General features: G+C 45.6%; 1 protein-coding gene across 2 annotated transcripts in view; it reads right to left on the bottom strand.

Annotated features, from left to right (window-relative positions):
* Positions 1–19,389, bottom strand: part of NAMPT (nicotinamide phosphoribosyltransferase) — a 53,239-nt gene extending 33,850 nt beyond the window's left edge. The window contains exon 1 of one of the 2 annotated variants that reach the window (XM_066591947.1): positions 19,182–19,389. In XM_066591947.1, the coding sequence (XP_066448044.1) occupies positions 19,182–19,230 (49 nt within the window). In that variant the 5' untranslated portion in view covers positions 19,231–19,389. The remainder of the gene's footprint in view (positions 1–19,181) is intronic. The other variant, XM_066591946.1, reaches the window with a different exon arrangement.
* Positions 19,390–22,910: the final 3,521 nt, after the last annotated feature.

Raw genomic sequence — 22,910 nt, 5'->3', positions numbered from 1 at the left:
ACGTACCGGTACGTCATCGGAATAGCGCGAGATCATGACTGACCTCGCGCTATCCCGCAGCGGGAGCCGGCTGTCAGTCACAGCCGGCGTCCCGCTGCAGCATTGGACATGTGCCCCCCCCCCCCCCCCCCCGGTGTTAACCACTTCCCTGCCACGATCTAAGTAGATCACAGCAGGGAAAGAGTTCCGGTCGGCTCTCGCGATATCGCAAGAGCCCGGCCTGTCGCCATGGCAACAGGACGCCAGACACTGGCGTCCTGTGTTGCCAATGCCTATGATCGCTGTATAAGCGATAAGGCATGGCAGGGCAGTAGCTCTGCCATGCCTTCTCACAGCGATCATAGGTACAGTGCTGCAAGTCCCTCAGAGGGGCTCAAATAGTGTAAAAAAAAAAAAAATTAAAATTAAAAAAAAAAGTAAAAAAAAAAACCTTAAAACCTGTGCGCTTTTTTTAATATTAGCATAAAAAAAAACAACTAAAAAACAAAAAGGTAAAAAAAATTAAAACCCCACATATTTGGTATTGACACGTCCGGAACGATGTGTACAAAAAGTTGATCATGCTTTTTATTTTGTACGGCAAAAAGCGTAAAAAAAAACGATAAAAAAAACAAAGGCAAAATGCTAATTTTTAGCATTTTGCCTACCAAAAATGCAATAAAAGTGATCAAAAAAGCTGTACATTCCCCAAAATGGTACAAATAAAAACTACAGTTCACCACACAAAAAACAAGCCCTATACAGCCGCGTCGACGGAAAAATAAAAAAATAAAAAAAGTTATCGCTTTTGAAAAATGGATTGAAAAATACCAAAAAAAAAAAAATCTCTTGGTCCTCAACGCCAAAATAGGCCATGTCCTTAAGGGGTTAATACTGGCTATGATAGAAATGTGTGAAAACACAGTGCATCACAACTTGCTGCATTTGGGGCCATGTAGCTACAGACTAGTCAGAGTGCCCATGTTGACAACCGTCAATCCCCAAAAGACTCAACAATGCGCATGTGATCAACAGAGCTGGACCATGGAACAACAGAAAGGTGGTGGCTTGGTCTGATGAAATCACATTCTCTTTTACATCATGTGGATGGCCAGGTGCAAGTGTGTCACTTAGGCCTCCTGCCCACAGATGGATATTTGCTGCAGGATCCACGGCGGGCATCCGCACTGCGGATCCACAGAAAATAGTGCTCAAAGCATGCGAGGGGAAAAAAAAAAAAAGATTCTTCCTCCACAAACGGAGGAAAGATTGCACCATTCTCCCTTTTTGCGCAAATTCTGCGCAGACGGCTTCCATTGAAGTTAACAGGAGGCAGTCCGATCCGTTGCCCGCTTACAATGAGTATTTGACAGGTTGTGGATTCCGCGGGAAATTTTTTGTTTTTTTTAAAGAAGTCTGAACTGCGCATGTGCAACGGCAAACCACTGGGTGCATCCGCAGTGCAGAATGCGGAATCCAGCTCTGCAGTGTGCAGGAGGCCTTACCTGGAGAAGAAACCGTACCATGATGCACTATGGGAAGACAACAAACTGGCAGAGGAAGTGCGATGCCATGGGTAGGGTTCTGCTGGGAAGCCATGTGTCCTGACATTAATGTTGATGTTACTTTGAAATGTACCATTTTCATAAACATTGTTGCTGACCAAGCATATCCCTTCATGGAAACTGTATTCCATAATGGCAGTGCCTTTCAGTAGCAATACACCCTGCCACACTGCAAAAATTGTTCAGGAATGGTTTGAGGGACATGACAAGGTGTTTATTTGGACTCCAAATTCTCCAAATCTCAATCCCAATAAGCCTCTATGGTATGTGCTGGAATAAAGAGATTAACAGTGGCCCTGCCCCACCTCAAAACAGTATTCTGGAATGGTAGTGGGCTCCTCAGAAAGATAATGCTGAACATGAAAAAGTTCCAGGTGCTTAAAAACTGACCCTCTCCTTTTAATATACGGTATGTATTTTTTTTTAACATAAAAATTCAATTCAATGGCAAATATAATTTTAACATTTATCAATGTGTTTTTTGTTTCAACCTGCAGTATACACTGCAAGCCGGAGGACTCAGATTCTAGCAAAATCAGTCAGGTAAGTGAAACTAATGACAGGACGGAAGGAGAAATATGCTACATGCAACTGGCAGGTCTGTGTGTGTGGGAGGGGGGTGATGTGTGATGTACAGCTACACAAGGAGAGATGTGGGCCATTCATCATGATCTTCTGATCCTTGCTGACTATAAGGTGCAGGTGGGTAAGGACTGCTAACTGCTTGTCATTACAAGCACCCATACTGTGAAGGAGAGCCATCCATTATGAGATTGATCATTTATTTTCTTTTACTGCTCCCTCTACTAATGCCACATCTTGTAGTCCATAACCTTAATTTACAGCTATATGAGGGCCTGCTGCTAAGTCTTTGGCTTTACCCAGAAAGAAACGAGATGGGAAGATGAAACTTTACACTTATTCCACATACTCTCCTCTGATGTCAACACACTTCTTACATCAGTATTCCAAGTTCTGTAAGCCTTGTAAAAAGAAGGATTTCGGTTGTGCCTCAAACCATTCATCTGTAGCAGCCATGGCATCGGAAATGGTGTGAAATTTGGTACCCTTGAGGTGTTTCTTCAGATTTGGAAACAGATGATAGTCGGAGGGAGCTAGATCTGGTGAATAAGGTGGGTAGTCATCCAACTGGAAGCCTAGCTCCACCAGTTTTGCCGTGGTTGCTTGTGCAGTGTGAGCGGAGGCGTTGTCTTGCAGGAACAAGATTCATTTGGACAGCTTGCCGCACCATTTGGCCTTAAGAGCTGCCTTAAATTGGCCCAAAAGTTCAATGTAATACCTTGCATTGATGGTGGAACCATTTTGAAGGTAGTCCACTAGCAGCACGCCCTCCTTATCCCAGAACAGAGACACCATCACCTTACTGGCTGATTTTTGCATCCTGAACTTCTTTGGGCGAGCAGAATCACTGTGCCTCCACTCTTTTGACTGCTCCTTGGTTTCAGGGTCATACAAATAAATCCAGGTCTCATCCATAGTAATCAGTCGATCCAGGAAGTTCTTATCAGTCCGGAAACGCTGACAAATGGACCAGCAAGTTTTCACTCGCATGCTTTTCTGATCTGTAGTCAAACATTTGGGAACCCACTTTGCAGATAGCTTCTTCATATTCAAATGGTCATGGATAATGACACAAACACGTTCATGAGAAATCCCCATGATGTCTGCTATTCCTTTAGCTGAAATTCCCTGATTCTCCAGTATGAGGTTGTGCACAGCATCGACGATCTCCTGAACAACCTCTCGGTCGTCCAGGACGTTCCTGATCATTGGTGGTGAAGTGGCCCATTTTAAATTTGGCAACCCAGTTCCTAACTGTAGAATATGAAGGGCATTGATTCCCCAATGTCTGCGACATATCACCATGAATATCCTTCGCGGACTTTCCTTGCAGAAACAAGAATTTTATCACTCCCCTGCTCTCATTTGCTGTGAATATCGCCTTAGACTCCGCCATTGTGCTTTCCCGCGTGCCTAGATCACTGTTGCCATAAGCTACAAACACAAAATTTCGAAAACATATTAGACACATAAGGCTTTCATGTGATGTAACATTCGTTACCATAGAAACAAAAAAAGAACACAAAGTCAAAGACTTATGAGCAGCCCCTCGTAAAAGCTGTCCCACAACATCTCCTTTCCCTACCATCATTAGTTTCATAGGCCAACAAAGTTTACAAGAAACTGAGTCCTCCAGCTTGCAGTGCACCAGGATACAGAAAGTAAATAGTCGAATATTTTTAACAATTCTAAATATGATTTTTATGCGAAAATCTATGAAGAATGTGCTGAAAAAAAAAGGCTTGAACAATGGAGGAGACCGCACCTCACAACTTAAGGCTTCAGACGATCGTATATCGGCTGGTTTTCACGCCCGGACGATATACGGTGTCCCTCTCTGCAGGGGGAGGAGGCTGGAAGAGTCAGGAGCAGTGCACTGAGCTCCCGCCCCCTCTCTGCCCCTCGCCACTATTTGCAGTGGGAGCTTAGCTCTGCCCCCGCCCATTGCAAATAGTGTTGAGGGGCGGGAGCTCAGTGCATTGCTCCCGGCTCTTCCAGCCTCCTCTGATATACGGTCATCTGAATAAGCCCTAATGCTGCTAATGTGTTGCTGCCAGATACCACCAGACCCCTTCAGAGGTCTTATGGGGTTCAGGGTCAGAGCTGTTGGTGGCACAACAGCACGATACACAATATTAGGCAGGTGATTTTAATATTACAGCTGAACAAGATACTTTTTGGAAAAAAGTGTTAGCAGATTAAAACTTAAAATACTGTGGCTACAGGGGTTGCTGGGGACTTTGTTTTACTAAAATAGACGGTTGGGGGTTTGTTAGTTTTGCACAAGTACTTTCCATGGAATATTTCTGGAGTATCTTTTCTTGTAATTCTGCCGTGACATTGCAGTTATTTCTCCTAAAGATCCTGTAAATGAGTAAACACCCAAGTGTTACCATTGAGCATGTCTAATCAGAGCTGACAGTGCCAGACTGGGTAGACAAGTCCAACCGGTAAAACCCAGATGTCAGTTTAGGTATACAGTGGCGTGCGATATGCAGTTGTGTCCAACTATTGTCAATGGCATCACGTTGCGACCCAAGAAGACTGGCACGACAGTCGCAGAAAATCCAACTGTTGGATTTTGGTTGCAAGTCGAATGCGACTTTTTCCACCATAAACAGCAATGCAAGCTGTATGCGAATGCAACATTCCTGCAATTTGGCAGTTTATTTTTTTTTTGTTAACAGCCACATCACAGCTCTACAACCATTGCATGACTCGTAGGTCACCGTTTTTCAGGCTGTACAAAATAAAAATTAAAAAGACGCAATAAGCTGACAAATCAACACTCGTTTATCAGCTAATCACTGCCCTGTTTACATGAGTCAGTCATAGGGTGAACAAATTCACAATCATTGGCGCGCGTAACAAGCGTTTTTACAGGTGACAATTTCACCCTATAATGTAGCCACCATAAGTTCCACACCGTTGGCTGTTAGCAAGTCCAGTGCACTCAGCGGTCTGCAGGGAATGGGACAGTAGTGTGCATGCCTAGCCACCGCTCCATTTGGGGACACTCAAGGCCACAACTTGGTCATCAGTCATAACCCTAGCAGACATTTATCTCCGCTACTGTGTGGATAACATTTGGGAGGCTGGTCACCTATACCCGTTAGCCTTTAGGTGGCTGCAATTTCCCTAGAGAAAACAGTTTGCAGATAATTGATTTCTGCAAAATCTCTGCAGGCCACTCACAAGCAGAGTCAGCAAAACTCAGTGATTTCACTGCACCCCATCATTGTAATGCCTGATAAAGTGTGTTAAAAAGAGAGAGAAAAAAAAAGTGAAACTGCAAGAAAATAGAGCAGACAATGCTCGGGAAAAAAAAAATAAAAAAAATGTAAAAAAAACCCGCAGCTTAAGGCCTCATGTTCAAGGGGAAAATTAGGCCCGCTACGGATTCTCCATGGAGAATCCGTAGCGGGTCCCTCCTGGCCCGCGGCCATGAGGGCTGAAAATAAGAATTACTCACCTCTCGAGACGCTCCGGATCCTCCCTCCGTCGCGGACGGATCTTTCTTCGGCCCGGTGGATGTGCTCGGCACGCCGCTGCGTGCATGCGCTGGGCACATCCACCGGACTGAAGAAAGAAGATCCGGCTGCAAAGAAGGGAAGACCCGTACCGTCCGGAGCAGGTGAGTTTAATTCAGGTGCGGGTCTCCCGCGGATCTGGACGGCTTCCATAGGCTTTAATAGAAGCCCGCGGGAGACCCGCACTAAAATGGAGCATGTCCAGATTTTTTCCTGCACGCGAACCCGCGCCTGCAGGGAAAAATGACATGACATCCGCAGGTATTTAATTACCTGCAGGTGTCTAATTCATCCCTATGGGGCGCGGATCCGCGTGCAGGAAAAACGCTCCGGATTTTAATTCTTAATTTGCCCGTGGACATGAGGCCTAAGAAAAGGCCACTATCGAGTACCTGTCTGCGAAGCCCCATTGCTCCTAATGACAGCGTTATACTGCTATTACTGCGGCAAAAAGCACGAGTCAGAGTGGGCCTTAGTCTACCTTCACACGGACGCGTGCGATGGCGGTAGACAGAGTTTTACCGCTATGCTGGTAGGCATGAGCCCTAACTCCATGTACAAGCAGAACCATAAGCAACACATCAGGTTGCTGAATGACAACTAGTGGTGATTGTGAAAACAGGTGAAGCACTCAGCAAGACTACTCCGGTTCCCTGTGCAGTTTCAGTTTTGTTTTCTTCAAAATCATGTGCTTTCACAGAAGACATGTAATATATTGTGAAATCAGGATGAGTCAGGAGGGCTGGCATGTCATATCACCCCAGCCATCAGGAACCGCTTTTGTGATGGGTGCAGCTCAACCTTAGAATTTATTTTCCCTTCCTCATTTTATGCCGTTTATATTTTGGGGAATTTCGGTCTGATGATAACTGTAATGTCTTGGGTTAAGGACTTCTTCACACAACGGTATGCGTAAAACACTGCGGGTGTCCTGCAGCAGCTTACTGGTCTGTAGGATGCTGGCTCTACCGGCAGACACCGCATGTGCATCTCACGCATGCCGTCATGCGCAGTGACTTTTTTTTTTTAAACTCCCTACTCTGCTACATAGTTTGGTTGTGTATGAATCACCGGCCATATGCAATATATGGAGTACGAACAGTGTTGCATGAGCTGCACGGAGAATAGGGCTCATGTTGCATGGTACGCCGAGAAATAGAGCATGCTGCAATTTATTTCTCGCGCGTGTCTACATGCTCATGTGAATGGATCAACGAAAGTCCATTTACTTTCATTGACTCCACTCACCACATGTCACATGACTGTGAATTGTGTGCGTAATACATGATGAATACGGTCGTGTAAGCAAGACCTTAGCACAGGTTGATAATTTAAAGAATTTAGATGTGAAAGAGTCTGAAGCTAGGACTACATAAGTGTTCAGTAAATTGGTACAATCAGTCTGAGAACAACCCTCCAGTCCTGGCAAAAAGATAGCTGCACCGCTTCTGGCTACCAGATGCAGGGTGTGTGCTGTATGCGTTAGTTGTCGAAGGCTGGTAGAGCCGGATTCTACATGCAGGTTCCCGTAGCAGGGTGTAATCTGCAGAACATTTTGGTGCAGACCTGTGTATAGTTCCATGGACTGCCGACGGCCCTATTGATTTTAATGGGACTTTAGATATATAATTTTTTGATTTTTTTGCCACAGACCAGTAGTCCATTAAAAACAAAAATTATATGAGTTTTTTTTGGCAAAAAAAAAGAAAAAGACAAACCAACCACACACACACACACACACACACACACACACACACACACACACACACACTTTAGGTAAATAAAGTAGAAATTGTACTCTTGCCAGTTAGCACTCTAGCCATCACAAGGGGTTTGTGCCATTTTAAGTTTACGTTAGATATGTTACAGAACTGTAATTTACATAAATTCTCCTGTAATCCATTAAACTAAGGCTCACGTCTCTGTTCCTGCAATTTTTTGAGCGTCAGTGATTTATTTTTTTTTAGAATATCACATCGCACAATTTATCGCAAAGGTCAATAGGACTTTCTAATTAAAAAAAAAAAATGGCATTGCAATGCAGATTTTGTGCGTTGCAATAAACATGAGCGATAAAAGAAAAAAAATTTTAAATCCCATGAACGACCCTGCGAACACATACAAAGCAATGACTATTCAGAATAAGCAGCCATTTCTGTGTGCAAGAGGAAAAAACACCATTTCTGGCCATTACATGGCTTACAGCCTGCAAAGGGAAAACTGGTGAAAAAAGCAGGACACAGCTCTCAGGCCAACTTCACACAGCTGAGTGTGATATCAGGCCTTGAATCTCACCCCCATATCGCACTCTCTACCATGTGAAATCCCCATGGATGCGAGGAGTTTTCATGACAAGCCAGCCTCGCATCACTGTGGGGATGCAGGGATACTCCGGCGTGGCTGTCACAGCTGCGGCTGAATTTTCCTTATTGAAAACAATGGGCTGCAAAAGCAAGAGCACGCAGAAAGATAGAGCATGCCACAATCTTTCCCGCATCACGGTGCTACGTAAAAAATATCGTTCAGATGTGTGACCCCATTCAAAAGAATGCATTTCATATTTGTCAGTCTCAAAACGTACAAATCTTGCGCGATTTAAGCGCTTGTGTGAAGGCAACCCAATTCTCCCTAAGCTGGTAGGAGAGTCAATACTCTATAGCACACTACAAATTAACACCAACAACGACACAACAGTACTGAGCAGTGTATATGCGATTTCAGTAGCTGCAAATCATTTAAACACTTTACCAGTTAGCTGCTACAACATCTGTCTCCCTCCCTTTACAGACCTATATGGGAAGGATAACAACACACACACTTCAAAAGTCTGTTACTAGAAACAGGTACCTCTTGCCAACAGGCAGCAGACAACTTACGCTGCTCACTCCGGACGTTTTTTAACAGGATTAGTGTGGCATCCCAAGAGCAGTGCTAAACACGGTACAACGCTCCCATTGATTTAAATGGGGCCTCACACCTGCACGCTAATGCAGTGTTTCCAAAGCCACTATTTTTGAGCGCTGTTTCATTTTTCTGTGTTTAACACACCTCATTATCCAGCACAACAATGCAGTGCATTAAAAAGCGCTGTCAAACGCAGTACCATGCGGTCAAATACGTAAAATGCTGCGGTTTTGGGCAGCATTTAACTGAACACGTGTGAGATAAGCCTAATAAGGAAGAGACCCCTAGTGGCCAAACATTTTAATGAAAGTTACTTTTGTACTGGAAAATCACTAGAGCGATTTGCACTTTGCTAGTTATCACAATGGCCTTTATGTGAAAGTTGTCTCAAATGAAGTGAATATTTAAAATTTGAGTCTTGCAGAACACGTTTAACTGGTATTTCAAACTGCATTTGTGGGATTTTTTCTTTCCTCATAAAGACTACTATTTCTTAATTAATGCCTATAACAAATGGAACTAATTCATTGTGAAAGGGAAAATACAAGACTTACACAGTTCTAAACTACTCAAAGGGCTTGTCCTGCTAATACATTTTTTTTTCCAACACTGCAAGCTGCCACAAGTATAAAAAAAAAGTTAAGCAAACCTATACTTATCCGTTCTGCACCCCTGCCATTCTCTGCATAGTTACAGGTAACACGGCCATGTGCAGTTAAGGCTGGACTCACACGAGTGTATTGTAAAATGTGGCGTTTTACCACTGTGCAAGATGGCATATCACTGTGTATAATAGTGTATCTCACGCACGTCGTCATGTGCAGTCTGACTTGTGTCTCCTATTAAAAAAAAAAAGGTTAAAAATTTTCCCACTGCTCCAGAACAGGTCCTGTTGGGGGTGGGGCTTTATATCGGGGAAACAGGACAAAAACTGAAAGACAGGATGAGATCTCATTGTCACCCAATTAGAAAGGGAAAGACAACTAACTACCTGTGGCAAAACATTTTTGTGGTCAGGGACACAGCATAGACCAGATGAGAGTTATTATACTGAAGGGTAATTTCAAGTCGCAGCATCACAGAAGATTTTGGAAGTACAAATTTATGGTCATGTTTGATACCCTATAAGAATGGAATTAACCTCAGCCTGGGATTCTTGCATAAGTGGAAAATACGAAAGGTCTGAAGGAGGTCAAGAGGGATGTCCTCTTCCTAAACAATTTTTCTCTCCTTTTCTTTCTTTAAAAACTACATAAAAATTCTGAACTTGACTTGTAGTAATGTTGCCATCCACTAGGTGGTGCTGCATCTCCTTCCATGTGCAGGTTGAAGGAGAGATAAGACACATCATAAAACTGTCCTGAGCTCAGTGGACTGATTTAGGATTTATGGCTCAGCTCAGTTTGTCTGTTTTAAGTTTTGAGTGCAAAGCAGTCTTAAATTTCTGTGTGTGAACATTTATTTAGATCAAGAGGAATGTTCCCCTCCTTTCCGCATCTCTGTTATAATTATGTGCCATCCAAACAAGTTTTATTTAATAGCCTGACGAAGGGGCGAGATATCCGCGAAAGCTTGCTGTACCATTATCCATTTGTGTCAGCCATTAAAAGGTATCATACCTTCAAGATTACTTGGTTTCTTTTGCTGGGAACAATCACACATTGCTCTACTGATTAACACCATACCAAACCTTTTTTCCCCCTTTTTCCTCCAGTGACGTTACTCTGCATAGGGCGCTGGCCACACATGCAAAATCAGTGCTTCATTCATTTCAATGGGACTGATGGAAATAATTAATTAAGCAGGTGTCACTTGGGTATCTCAGCAGATTCATTGAAGATCGAGGGAGTGCTGGCGTGACCAGCACTTAATGCATTCTCCTCACTGTGGGGATTGCAGTAATCAGGCAGGGAGCTGGATCGGGGGACCCACATTCTGAAGATTGCGGGGATCTTAGCAGTGATCAATAATTTATCCCCTATCCTGTGGATAGAAGACAACTTGAAATTCTGATACAACCCCCTTTAAACCATATGACCAACGGATATGACATCACAGGCCTGAGAAGAGGCTACAGCCCTCATTCCAAGTGCCACCGCCTATTGCAACAGCTGAATGGTGGGGGTGCTGGGAGTTGCCCGGAAATAGGCATTATTTAAACCCCGAAAACCCCTTTAACATTGCATGAGATGCAGCACTAAGGACTCTCCACTGAACTCAACAGATGTGATAGGATTTTGAGTGGTTGCATACTGGTGTCCGTGGCTTTATAAAGAGGAGGTTGAATATACCTAAAATGTATAAGTTATTCTATTTCATAGGAATATTTTCAGGTAAGTGAACCTTTTTATGAGATTACCTTATAAGAACCAAATACCTCCCCAACCATCCACACAAAACACAACAACAACACAAACATAAGATCACCTGTTCATATGACAGCATGTATGCCCAAAGGGCATATCTCATTAAAGCCCATTGTGACACTTCAAAGAGGAGAAATACTATATTGGTACAAGACACCGATGATGCTATAGTTGAGCATTTACATGACTGGGAGATCAGGCCATGTATCACGTTCTAATCTCACTGACCTTGAAGTACTTTGCCCTGGACTATGATTCCACAGACTACATGACACTGCAATACTACAGAAGGGAAAGTGCAACTATGAATCAAGTTTCCTTCAGTAAACGAGACTATTAATATGAAGTTGCACAACGCAGCATTATCCACGGGGAACCAGTATGTATATGCAATTCATATAAAATGTTTCCATATACGCCATTATACAAGGAGGACTGGGTTATGCATCAGGCTTTACATCAAGAATATAAGGTGTCCGAAGTGCATCATGCACAGTTGATCCATGAGCCCTAAACATGTTGGTTTGTCTTCTTATTCTGTGGCAATAGATGCCAGGCAATCATCATACATTTGGAGGGTGCCTCAAACCAAAAAGGACCGTCCCCTGAATCATGTACTAGTGTGATACGAGTTGGAATTAGCCCTCAGGACGCTTCACACCAAAATTTGCAGGCTACCTGTGGAATTGGAAGTTGCTTAAAACCTGCCTGCAATTCCACACCAAAATCTGCAAGTCTAACTGTGGGTTTAGATGCAGAATTCCGCAGCAGTAGATTTGGGTGCATAATGTAGGCCTTTTTTGGCATTTGTGAGAGCACCCTTAAAGGGGTTTGTCATTAGAAAAACAAATACTTACCTATTCCTCCACCAGTCTTCTTATCGCATCTACTCCTGAGTCACCTCACCTCTAGCTGGCCAGATCCTCTTCTTCCTGTTTTGGAGCGTCCATTAGCTGCAGGTCACTTCCTGCAGGGCAATGAACGCTACGAGTGATGTAGCATTCACTGCCTAGCAGGGAATGCCGAATCCTTGGCAGCCTGCTTTAGTGCGCAAGCGTGATATCTCCCAGCTAGTGTTTTATATAGTATGTGAAACACTAGCAGTGAGACATCATGTAGACGTGCTAAAGCAGGCTGCTGAGGATTCGGTATTCACTGCTAGGCAGTGAATGCTACATCACTCGTAGCGTTCATTGCCCTGCAGGAAGCAGAACGCCAGCAATGTTCACTTAGTCACCAGAAGAAGAGGATCCAGCAGGCTGGAGGTGAGGTGACAAGGGGGACTAGAAGAGCCAGGAGAAGATCTGGTAAGACGACTGCCTTGGAATAGGCAAGTGTAGAATTATTTTTTTAATACCGAACTCCTATAATGATTATGAGACTAATTTCAGACACTCTTCAGGTTCTCCTGTCTGCTCTCAGAATCCCCTTGGTTGTCAATCACAGTGAATACATCTCTAGAATGTGACACTGGGGCCTGTAACAATGTCAAAGTGTTTATTCGTCCATCAATGTGTTGGAGACCCAAGCAATCACTATTAGAGATGAGCGAGCGTACTCGTTAAGGCAAATTACTCAAGCGAGTATCACCATTTTCAAGTACATGCCTACTCGTCTGAAAAGATTCGAGGGCCGGCGGGGGTGAGCAGTGAGTTGCTGGAGTGAGGGATGGGAAACCCTTCCACCCCCCAAATCTTTTCGGGCAGGCAGGCATGTACTCGAAAATGCCCATACTCGCTTAAGTAATTTCCCTTAACGAGTACGCTCGCTCATCTCTGATCACTATGTATCACACTTTTTAAATTAACCATTGACTGACAATCCTCTAAACAGACACAAGGTAAATGTTTACATCATAACTATTGTACATACAAGGACTAATTTTCAAATGTAAGTGTAGTTTTGTTCATATTGACTTTTGGTTCTGTTCCATCAAACTTCAATTGCTTTCAGATAGGAAGAATGGTGTTGTGGGCTATGCTATTTTGAAAGAAAAAGAAAGAATAAATCTCACTACCCCATTGTAAGTCCAAGAGATAGAGCCGTCAGGGTCCACTTTAACATGATTTAAACTGATAAGTTCTGCTTTTATACCATTCATGACATAACACAAGTGTGAACAAAGTTCTGTAGAAAAAGGTTGGAGGATGACCATTTTCATATCAGGCCAGGTTCACATCTGTGACAGGGGATCCCATTTTCCGGCTCAATTATGGGAGCAGGAAAGGGCAATTCCCTAGCTGAACAGAATTGTTTTAAGGTGAAACCCAACAGCGCCAAACAGACCACGGACTATAAAGGGGACCATTCAGCTTCCGTTTAACTGTCCAGCATTTTATGGAGCAAAATACTTATGCATGCAGGACCATTTTATTCTGTGTTTCATGCCAGATCTGCAACAGAGGCTCTAATGCAGATGTGAGCACAACCTAACAGTTTGATAAGTGATAACTTTATCATTGATCATTTGCATGCATAGACTGGAAGGTATTGGTATGATTCATACAACGAGGGGGAAAACATCCAACTATTACTCCTATGTAGCTTGCTCTTTAAGGCCTCATGTCCACGGGGAAAATCAGGCCCGCTACGGATTCTACATGGAGAATCTGCAGCGGGTCCCTCCTGCCCCACGGACATGGGCGCTGAAAATAGGAATGTAAAAGAATTTACCCATCCGTAGCGGGCGGGGAAAGTCTTGTCTTCCTCACGGCCGGATCTTCTTTTTCGGCCGGCGGATGAACTCGTCACGTCGGCGGCACGTCACCGACGGGCCGCGCGCATGCGCCGGGCACATCCGCCGAGCCGAAGCAAGAAAGATCCAGCCGTGAGGAATAGAAGACCTTCCCGGTCCGCTCCGGATGGGTAAATTCTTTTAAATTCCTATTTTAGGTCTCCCGCGGATCCGGACGGCTTCCATAGGCTTCAATAGAAGCCCGCGGGAGCCATCCCCGCGGGAGACCCGCACGAAAATGGAGCATGGTCCAGATTTTTTCATGCTCCATTTTTAAAAAAAATCACTTTTATTGACCATCCGCAGGTATTTATCTACCCCGCGGGTGGTCAATGCATCCCTATGGGGTGCAGATCCGCGCGTGGGAGAAGAGTTAAAATCCGCTGCGGATTTTAATTCTTCTTTTGCCCGTGGACATGAGGCCTAACAGCCTTTATTATAACAATTCTCAACATAAACAGAGTAAAAAAAAATTATATCTCAAAGAGATACAAAATATTACACATAGGTAAGATATACCCAGGCATACATGTGAAGAAGAGAAGACAAAAAAAGTAAAAAAATAGAAAGGAAATGTGGGTGGCCATATAGCTTTCATGAATACCAGCAATACAGCAGATTCCTAACTGAGGGGACTGCATCCATTGTGACAGCTTAATACTATTGCTCTTTCAATAAAGAGCAATAGGTTTCCCAGTCCGGAAATACCTGAGGTACTGGTGTCATGCCTACACTAGAATAATGGGTGAAGACATGGTTTGTCAGTCCTGAGTATAAGGAACCTGCAGCAACCTCCCCCCACCTCCCTCCCGCCGACCAGGAAAACATGCCGCTGGAAGTGGCGCCGGCATTCTGTGGCCACTACTGCTGGCCGCCCAGCTCCTCCAGCAACCCTCACCAACACATGCCGCTGGAAGCAGCGCCAGCACTGAAGCTGCAGCCGCTACTGCTGCTGCCCAGCCAGCTCCTCCAGCAACCCCCCCAACCCTCACCAACACATGCCGCTGGAAGCGGAGCCGGCACTGAAGCTGCAGCCGCTACTGCTGCTGGCCGCCCAGCTCCTCCAGCAACCCCTCAGCTGTCCCACCCGGCCCCCACGAACAGTGTTGAAGGCTGCATGTATACTAATGCACCGCGGCAGCCAATCCACAGCTGGGGGCATGACCTGGCCATTCCCTGTCAGTGAGCCTGGCCAATCCATGTCTGCACCCATCGTTCCGGTGGAGACAATGCACCAGTACCTATACCTGCATGTAAAACTACTGCAAAAATACACAATAAGGGCGCCCACCCACTGGCGATTTTTTTCCCTGCGAAATTCGCAGCATTTTTTTCTCTGCAGGGGTCTATGGGACTTGTAATGTTAAAATCGCGATCGCGCAAAATCGCAATTTACCGCGAAATTGCGATTTTGCGCGATCGCGATTTTAACATTACAAGTCCCATAGACCCCTGCAGAGAAAAAAATGCTGCGAATTTCGCAGGGAAAAAAAAAAAAAAAAATCACCAGTGGGTGGGCGCCCTAAGGGTGCCTTCACACTGGCAAGAAAACAGTGTGAGATTTTTGCGTTGCAATACACACAAATATGAAACCCATTCTTTTAAATGAGTTCATTCGCATTAGCGATGTTTTCCTGCATGGCACCAAGATGCGATGCAGGGAAAATGAATTTTTAATTTTAAAAAAATTAAAAAATAATCGCAGCATGCCATTACTTTTTGCAATATTGCCCATTGTCTTAAATGGGGCCAGCGGCAATGGGAGAGCTCCGTGATCCTCTGCCGCAGCTGTGACAGCCGCAGCGGGGGATTCCTTTATCCCCACAGTGACGTAAGGGCTGTTTTTACGTGAAAACGCCTCGCAGCCATGGGTTTCACATGGATAGTGAGTGCGATATCAGGGCCACGATTCACAGCCCAATATCGCCCTCACCAATATGATTACTGGAGAGGTTTCGCCCACACTGGTGTCAAGTCGTGTGATCGCCATGTGGGATATCACCGGAGCGCCACTGGATAATGGGGTTCTATAGCATCACTGCCTCCAACCTACTCAGATGGGATGAGGAGGATACCGGTGGACAGCAGAATTAGTCACCTGCTAAATACACAAGGTTTCTATAAGCTTTCGGGGAATTTCAAGAACAACCCAGAAACTTCTTTTTACTTCCTTACCGGTAGCTTGAATACATCTCACTCAGGAGTGTAACTATAGGGGATGCAGGGGATGCTGTTGCACCTGGGCCGAGGACCCATAGGGGGCCCATAAGGCCTCTCTTCTCCATATAGGGAGTCCAGTACTATGAATAAAGCATTATAGTTGGGGGGCCCTGTTACAGATTTTGCATTAAGGCCCAGAATCTTCAAGTTACACCTCTGATCTCACTGACCTAATGCACAATTGTAAGAGGGAAAAATAAATAAGTGAACCCTTTGGAATTATCCAGATTTCTGCAGTGTCCTAATAAAATGTGATCTGATTGCTATCCAAGTCACGATTTCGAGCAAACAATCTAAGTAAACTACGAGTAAAGTAAACTCATAACACACAAACATTAGTACCGCTCACGTCTTTTATGGAGCACACTAAAGTAAACATCAACAGTACAGGGAGAAAAAGTTAACTCAGGACTTTAAAGGGGTATTCCCACCAAAGCAGGTTATTGTCTACCCACAGGATAGGGGATAACTGCTGATTAGTGGGGGCCCAACTACTTGGACCCCCAACAAACCTGAAAATACAGTCCTAGAGCATCTTGACGTTTGGGCAGCCGGGAATGCGCAGGTACACCTTCCCTCCATTTACTGGAGATAACCACGTTCAAGCACTCTATGGGTTACTTTACATAGGACGACTGTGGGGCGCATAAGTGTCCGGCAGGCATCCCAATGACCATTGCTCCAGTGATTTCACATAGGAGCGATAGCTGTCCAGTGAATAGAGGCAGGCGGGCCGAATCTCTCTTCCGGCTTTTTTTTTTTTCAATCAAAGATGAACGACTGCCTGTTTACACGGAGAGAACTCGCTTACCACTGGCTGCCAGCTAGCCAGAGACTAACTCGCTTACCACTGGCTGCCAGCTAGCCAGAGACTAACTCGCTTACCACTGGCTGCCAGCTAGCCAGAGACTAACTCGCTTACCACTGGCTGCCAGCTAGCCAGAGACTAACTCGCTTACCACTGGCTGCCAGCTAGCCAGAGACTAACAAGTGATTTCTGGCTCAGCACCTTACCAGCTCTCGCATTTACATGGGATGATTATTGCTTGAGTGATTTTAAACATAACTACTATCTCCAGTGTTCCCATTGAAGTGAATGGAGCAGAGGTGCACATGCACATCACCCACTGCCTACATTGATGTGGATCGGTGGTAGGACCTCCCAACATCCAGCAAGTTGTCCTGTGAATAGGGATTCCTTCACTTTGGTGGTACAACCTATTTAATAATGTGTAGAACCCCATCAGCAGCAATCTCCTCCAGTACGAGTTTGCTGTAGCTGCAACCATCATTTGCACAACATTGAGACCGTTTTTGGACCATCCCTCCCTGCAAATTGGCTTCAGTTCATCAATATTTTTAGGATGTGTGCAAATAGAAAGTTTCAGATTTAAGATATCAGCTCTCCAGAGGGATGTCTGATTATTAGGTGCCAATCACTGGGACCCCTAGCGATGCCAAGACAAGGAACCCAGAATATAAGTGGAGTAACAGTACAGATGGTCCCCGACTTGCGAACAGGTTCCGTTCCAGGAGCCTGTTCGCAAGTCGAACAAATGGTTGTATGGAGGGGATCGCGGGTGGATCCCGCTCCATACAACGTCGGGTGCAGGCTGTTCTTACAGCGGGCACCCGGCAGCAGCAGTTCCGACGAGCCGTGACGCTTGTCGGAACTGTTAACACTTTAAATACCGCTCTGACAGCGGTATTTAAAGTGTTAACCGTTTTGACGAGCGGCTTGATAGGCGCTCTGCATAGACAGCCCTAGGGCCTTTCAGGAGGTCCCCGGCTGCCTAGCAACCGCGATCTGACCGGACAGGCTTCTATCAGGCTTGATAGAAGCTTGTCCGGTCCCTGCACAGTATGATGTAATGCCACAGCATGACATCATACTGTGCAGGACAGATAGTTCGTATCTAGCGAAATTCGTAACACGAATGTTCGCAAGTCGGGGACTATCAGTACATAAGAGTGAATGATCATGCATATGTACTGCTACTCCACTTACATTCTGGGTTCCTTGTCTTGGCATCGCTAGGGGTCCCAGTGATTGGCACCTAATAATCAGACATCCCTCTGGAGAGCTGATATCTTAAATCTGAAACTTACTATTTGCACAAAACATCCTAAAATTATTGAACTGAAGCCAATTTGCAGGGAGGGATGGTCCAAAAACGGTCTCAGTGTTGTGCAAATGATGTTTGCAGCTACAGCAAACTCTTACTGGAGGGAATTGCTGCTGATGGGGTTTTACACATTATTAAATAGGTTGTACCACCAAAGTGAAGGAATCCCTATTCACAGGACAACTTGCTGGATGTTGGGAGGTCCTACAACCGATCCACATCAATCTCCAACAACAGCTGGAGATTGATGTGCCTGGCAATCTCCCTCGGTCCCATAGAAGTAAATAGTGATCACACATGTGCACCGCCACAGTGCTGGAGAAACCCCTGTAACAGTCTGCTCACTCTTAGGCCACCCTCACACTGGCGCTATTTACCACAATTAGCCCAGCATTTTAAACGAATGCTAATCGTGGTACAGCGCCCCCATTGACTTTAGTGGGGCCTTGCAGACGCTGGCAGCGTTTTTAACACCATGACTTTCAAGCACCATCTGCTCTATTTTTGAGCATTTTTCGCATCCTATCACATCGATGGGGGTGCGGTAAAAAGCTCTGCCGATCAGTAACCTGCGGTCGAAGATGCTGATCAAAATCATGGTGACACGCGGTATTTCACCGACGGTGTGAGTGTAACAGTGGTCCTGAATTTCCTCCATTTGTAGGTCAACAGAGGTCCGTCTACTTTTCCTCCCTGCAGTCCTCAACAAGACATGAAGGATACTAGATGAGTTATTAGTTACATTGTAACAATCAGACCACATTTTACTAACAAGCAACGCAGAGTATTCCAAAGGGTTCACTTACCTTTTCTTGCAACTGTAGCTTAGATGGGGGGAGCACATAGACTTCTCCAAGGTGCAAGGAGAGGGAAGTCGGAACTTGTGAGCAGGATGAGACAACCTTGTGCAACAAGACATCTTGGGGCTGGCAGTCACTTAGAGGAACTCCTCGCCAAGCCCCCACCCCCACTGCATGGACTGGGGGCACAATAGTCCCTGGCAGAGACCGCTGCACAAGCCTTGTGATGGCCGGGAGACGCTCCTGACCTTCACCCGTAACCCCCGTCAGTGCGGGATGCTCGCTCTCCCCGGCTCCCTCCATACCAGCGAGGAGGCCATGAACCCTCTGCAGCCCGCTCTAGGTAGATGCGCCGGCTCAGCATCCATCTCTCACCTTGTACGAATCCGTGGCCAGCAGGATGTTGAACTCCGGTTCCCCACATTCCATGTCCGCACAGTGACGGTCAGCAGGCTTCCTCAGTGCTCGGTGAACAATACTGAGCCGCGCCGCTCTCCGTTCTTCTATACCTTTCCCAATGCCAGGCCAGGGGGCGGGCCGCGGCTGTGACGTCGCTGGGCGGGGCCGTCGCCGAAACCTCTTCACACCGAGGGCCGCTCACTGTCGGATGGTAAGCTTTTTTCCTTTTTTTTTTTACCGATGACGTCATACCGTCGGCCGGGCACTGCAGCCATTGGATAGCTCAGGGCGCCCGGATACGCCCACAAGCACGTGTGCCAGTCCCGCCCCCTCCGCGCTGCCTGCTGCTGTCAGTTTCGGTTTTGTGAAAAGGGCGAACTGCTCAAGTATGTTGCCGAGAAATGGGAGTGGGAGGTGTTGTAGTATGCAGCTCTCCTCCCTGCCAGGGCAGCCATGTGCGGAGGTGCTGGCAGAGCAGCACAGCTAGCAGCGGCCGGCAGGAGAGATGCGCCATGACATGTCCTAGGCTGCGTGCACACATGGGTAGTATGTATAAGCAGTGGCCGGTATGGGAGCAGAGCCTGCCACCCCACACCCTCTACATACTACATATGTGTGCATGTAGCCTAGGACATGTCATGCCGCATTGTATGGCAGCAGAGCCTATGAGGTCTGGGAAGGTTGCTGAAGATTCCATCCTGCCTTGGCATGAGCGCCCAGAGTACTGCAGGCACACGCCCAAACCAACTCTACATGTGCAAAAATAGTCTACCCTAGAAGCAGTGCGCGGGCCGGATGAAAGCCTACTGTGGGCCCCTGGCTGTATGAGCAATGTGGGCCCTGTAGTCGAAAGTTTTAAAATGATCTGACGCTGCATATGTACAGTACCAGAACTAAGCTTACTACATAGAGACAGTACCAGAACTAAGTTTACTACATAGCGACAGTACCAGAACTAAGCTTACTACATAGAGACGGTACCAGAACTAAGCTTACTACATAGAGACAGTACCAGAACTAAGTTTACTACATAGCGACGGTACCAGAACTAAGCTTACTACATAGAGACGGTACCAGAACTAAGCTAACTACATAGAGACAGTACCAGAACTAAGCTTACTACATGGAAATGGTACCAGAACCAAGCTTACTACATAGAGACAGTACCAGAACTAAGCTTACTACATAGAGACAGTACCAGAACTAAGCTTACTACATAGAGACAGTACCAGAACTAAGCTTACTACATGGAAATGGTACCAGAACCAAGCTTACTATATAAATACAATAGCAGATCTAAGCTAGATGAGGTACTAGAACTAAGCTTATCGCATAAAGACAGTCCTAATACTGAGCTCACTAGGTAGGGTTGGGATTCTGGTTTTAACCTTTTCTTTCTCCATAAAGGTCTATGTTTTTAGAATAAACTTTGCAATTTTTTGGAATAGCGAACTGTCTGTGTGTCACTGATTCTGCAGGCCTGCTTAAATTTCACTACTAACTTGGAGCTCTAGCAACATATTATAGGGGTCCCTGGAATATCCCTAACAAACTGACACCCAACTGGGGCTTGAGGCAAGCCAAAGAAGACCACTGTACCCCGATTCTCGGACCCTGAGTGTGAAGGAGCAGCCTGGAACCACAGACTGAAAAATAGCACTGCATGGTAAGACATTATCTTGCCACTTTGATCTGTCCTTCTTGGCTGATCTTTCTCCTGTCTGAGGGTAAGTGTGCATGTCTCTTTATAAGTCCTCAAGTCTTTAAGAACTTGACAAAGATCTGTTGCTAGGCTGGACGTTTGCATGATTGCTGGAATCTGTGTAGAAGGGCATGCCAACATGTGGGAATATCTGGCCCGGGATGTTTTAAATATTACTAATAAGTGTGTGGCCAACCTTAAGAACGGTGAGGACATACTATGTACCTGTCTGTTGGCAGTACCTACCTCAGCTTCAGTACTAAAAAGTGTATTCTAAGTAATCCATAATGACACTGAGGTAGAGGACAATGACATACAGAATTTTGTAAATATCTATGAATACTGTCCAGGGTGCCCACAAATAGAACACATCCAAATATAACCAAGTTTCACGTCAGACAGGTGGCAGAAGCAGCAGACTGCTACTATTTTACCTGTAATAAATCTGAAATAGGGAAATGTGCCCAGATAACTCATAATCAGACAAAACCGACAAATGACTCAATGATTCTATGTAACCGGACAAAATGCCAGGCCATGACCAACAGTATGACTTGTAACAACGCTGTAAAAAGTGCTAGCCACATTAGACATGTTACCACCAGGCTGGGTCTTTTCTTGTGGGAACATCACCTACACTTACATTCTTGAAAATATTACAGGAGGACCATGTACTTTGTCCGTCTAAGCATCTTCAAGTATCAGAAACCAGAACCACTACACAGAAGTAGGAGGGAGATAAAGGGGCTGGATGAGGATTGCAAGGGACCCCTAACCCTTCTCAGTAACTCTGAAGTAATAGCCTTAGGCCTTATGTCCACTAACTAAATGGAATAGCGGATTTCCACCACGGAATCCGCAGCGGATTTTGCCCATAGGGAATCATTGGCCATCCGCGGTCCATTAAATTAATGTTTGCACCCGCGGATGGCATTTTAAGGCCTCATGTCCACGGGCAAAAGAAGAATTAAAATCCGCAGCGGATTTTAACTCTTCTCCCGCCCGCGGATCCGCACCCTATAGGGATGCATTGACCACCCGCGGGGTAGATAAATACCCGCGGATGGTCAATAAAAGTGATTTTAAAAAAAATGGAGCATGAAAAAATCTGGACCATGCTCCATTTTCGTGCGGGTCTCCCGCGGGGATGGCTCCCGCGGGCTTGTATTGAAGCCTATGGAAGCCGTCTGGATCCGCGGGAGACAAAAATCAGAAATTACTCACCAGCTCCGGTTCTTCCCTTCGCCGCGGCGCCATCTTCTCTCTGTCGCGGCTGGATCTTTTTTCTTCGGGCCGCCGCATGCGCGGGGCACATCACCGACGTCATCCTGCGCATGCGCCGGGCCGAAGAAAGAAGATCCGGGTCACGACGCAGAGAAGATGACGCCGAAGCGAAGGAAGGATCCGGAGCGTGCGAGAGGTAAGTTTATTCTTATTTATTCTTATTTTCAGCCCTCATGTCCGCGGGGCAGGAGGGACCCGCTACGGATTCTCCATGGAGAATCCGTAGCGGGCCTGATTTTCCCCGTGGACATGAGGCCTTAAAGAATTGCATTTTTCACGCGTGGGAGAAAAAACGCGGCATGCTCCATTCTGCCGCGGATTCCGCGCAGATCGGCAACATTCAACACCTGAGTTCTTGGATACCCTGACCCCCAAGGGGATGAATTTAGAGTATCACTATATGCCTTTCCTCTGAGACCTAATGATTCACGATTGGTGTTCTCTTTTCTCTTTGATTTTACTCCGATTGACTTCCCATTTATATGTATACTGTAACTTGTGGGTGATCTCTCCTATTCTGGTTATTCTTGGGTCACTTTTTCCCTTCTGTGCTGTTTATAAATAATATGTAATATCTCATTAAAAAAAAAAGTTTTTATGTTTTTTGCAGACCAAGCAAGTTTCCATGCCATTGAAGGACCACGTTTGTCACTCTATTTTGAACCCCCCATTACATCTCTGGTTTATGATTGATATCAGTTACCTGGATGCAAAAGAAG

This window comes from Eleutherodactylus coqui, chromosome 2 (assembly GCF_035609145.1).
Source record: "Eleutherodactylus coqui strain aEleCoq1 chromosome 2, aEleCoq1.hap1, whole genome shotgun sequence".
Classification (NCBI taxonomy): Eukaryota; Metazoa; Chordata; class Amphibia; order Anura; family Eleutherodactylidae; genus Eleutherodactylus; species Eleutherodactylus coqui.
Note: the sequence above shows the minus strand (reverse complement) of the source record. Positions and strands in the feature narration are given on the sequence as shown.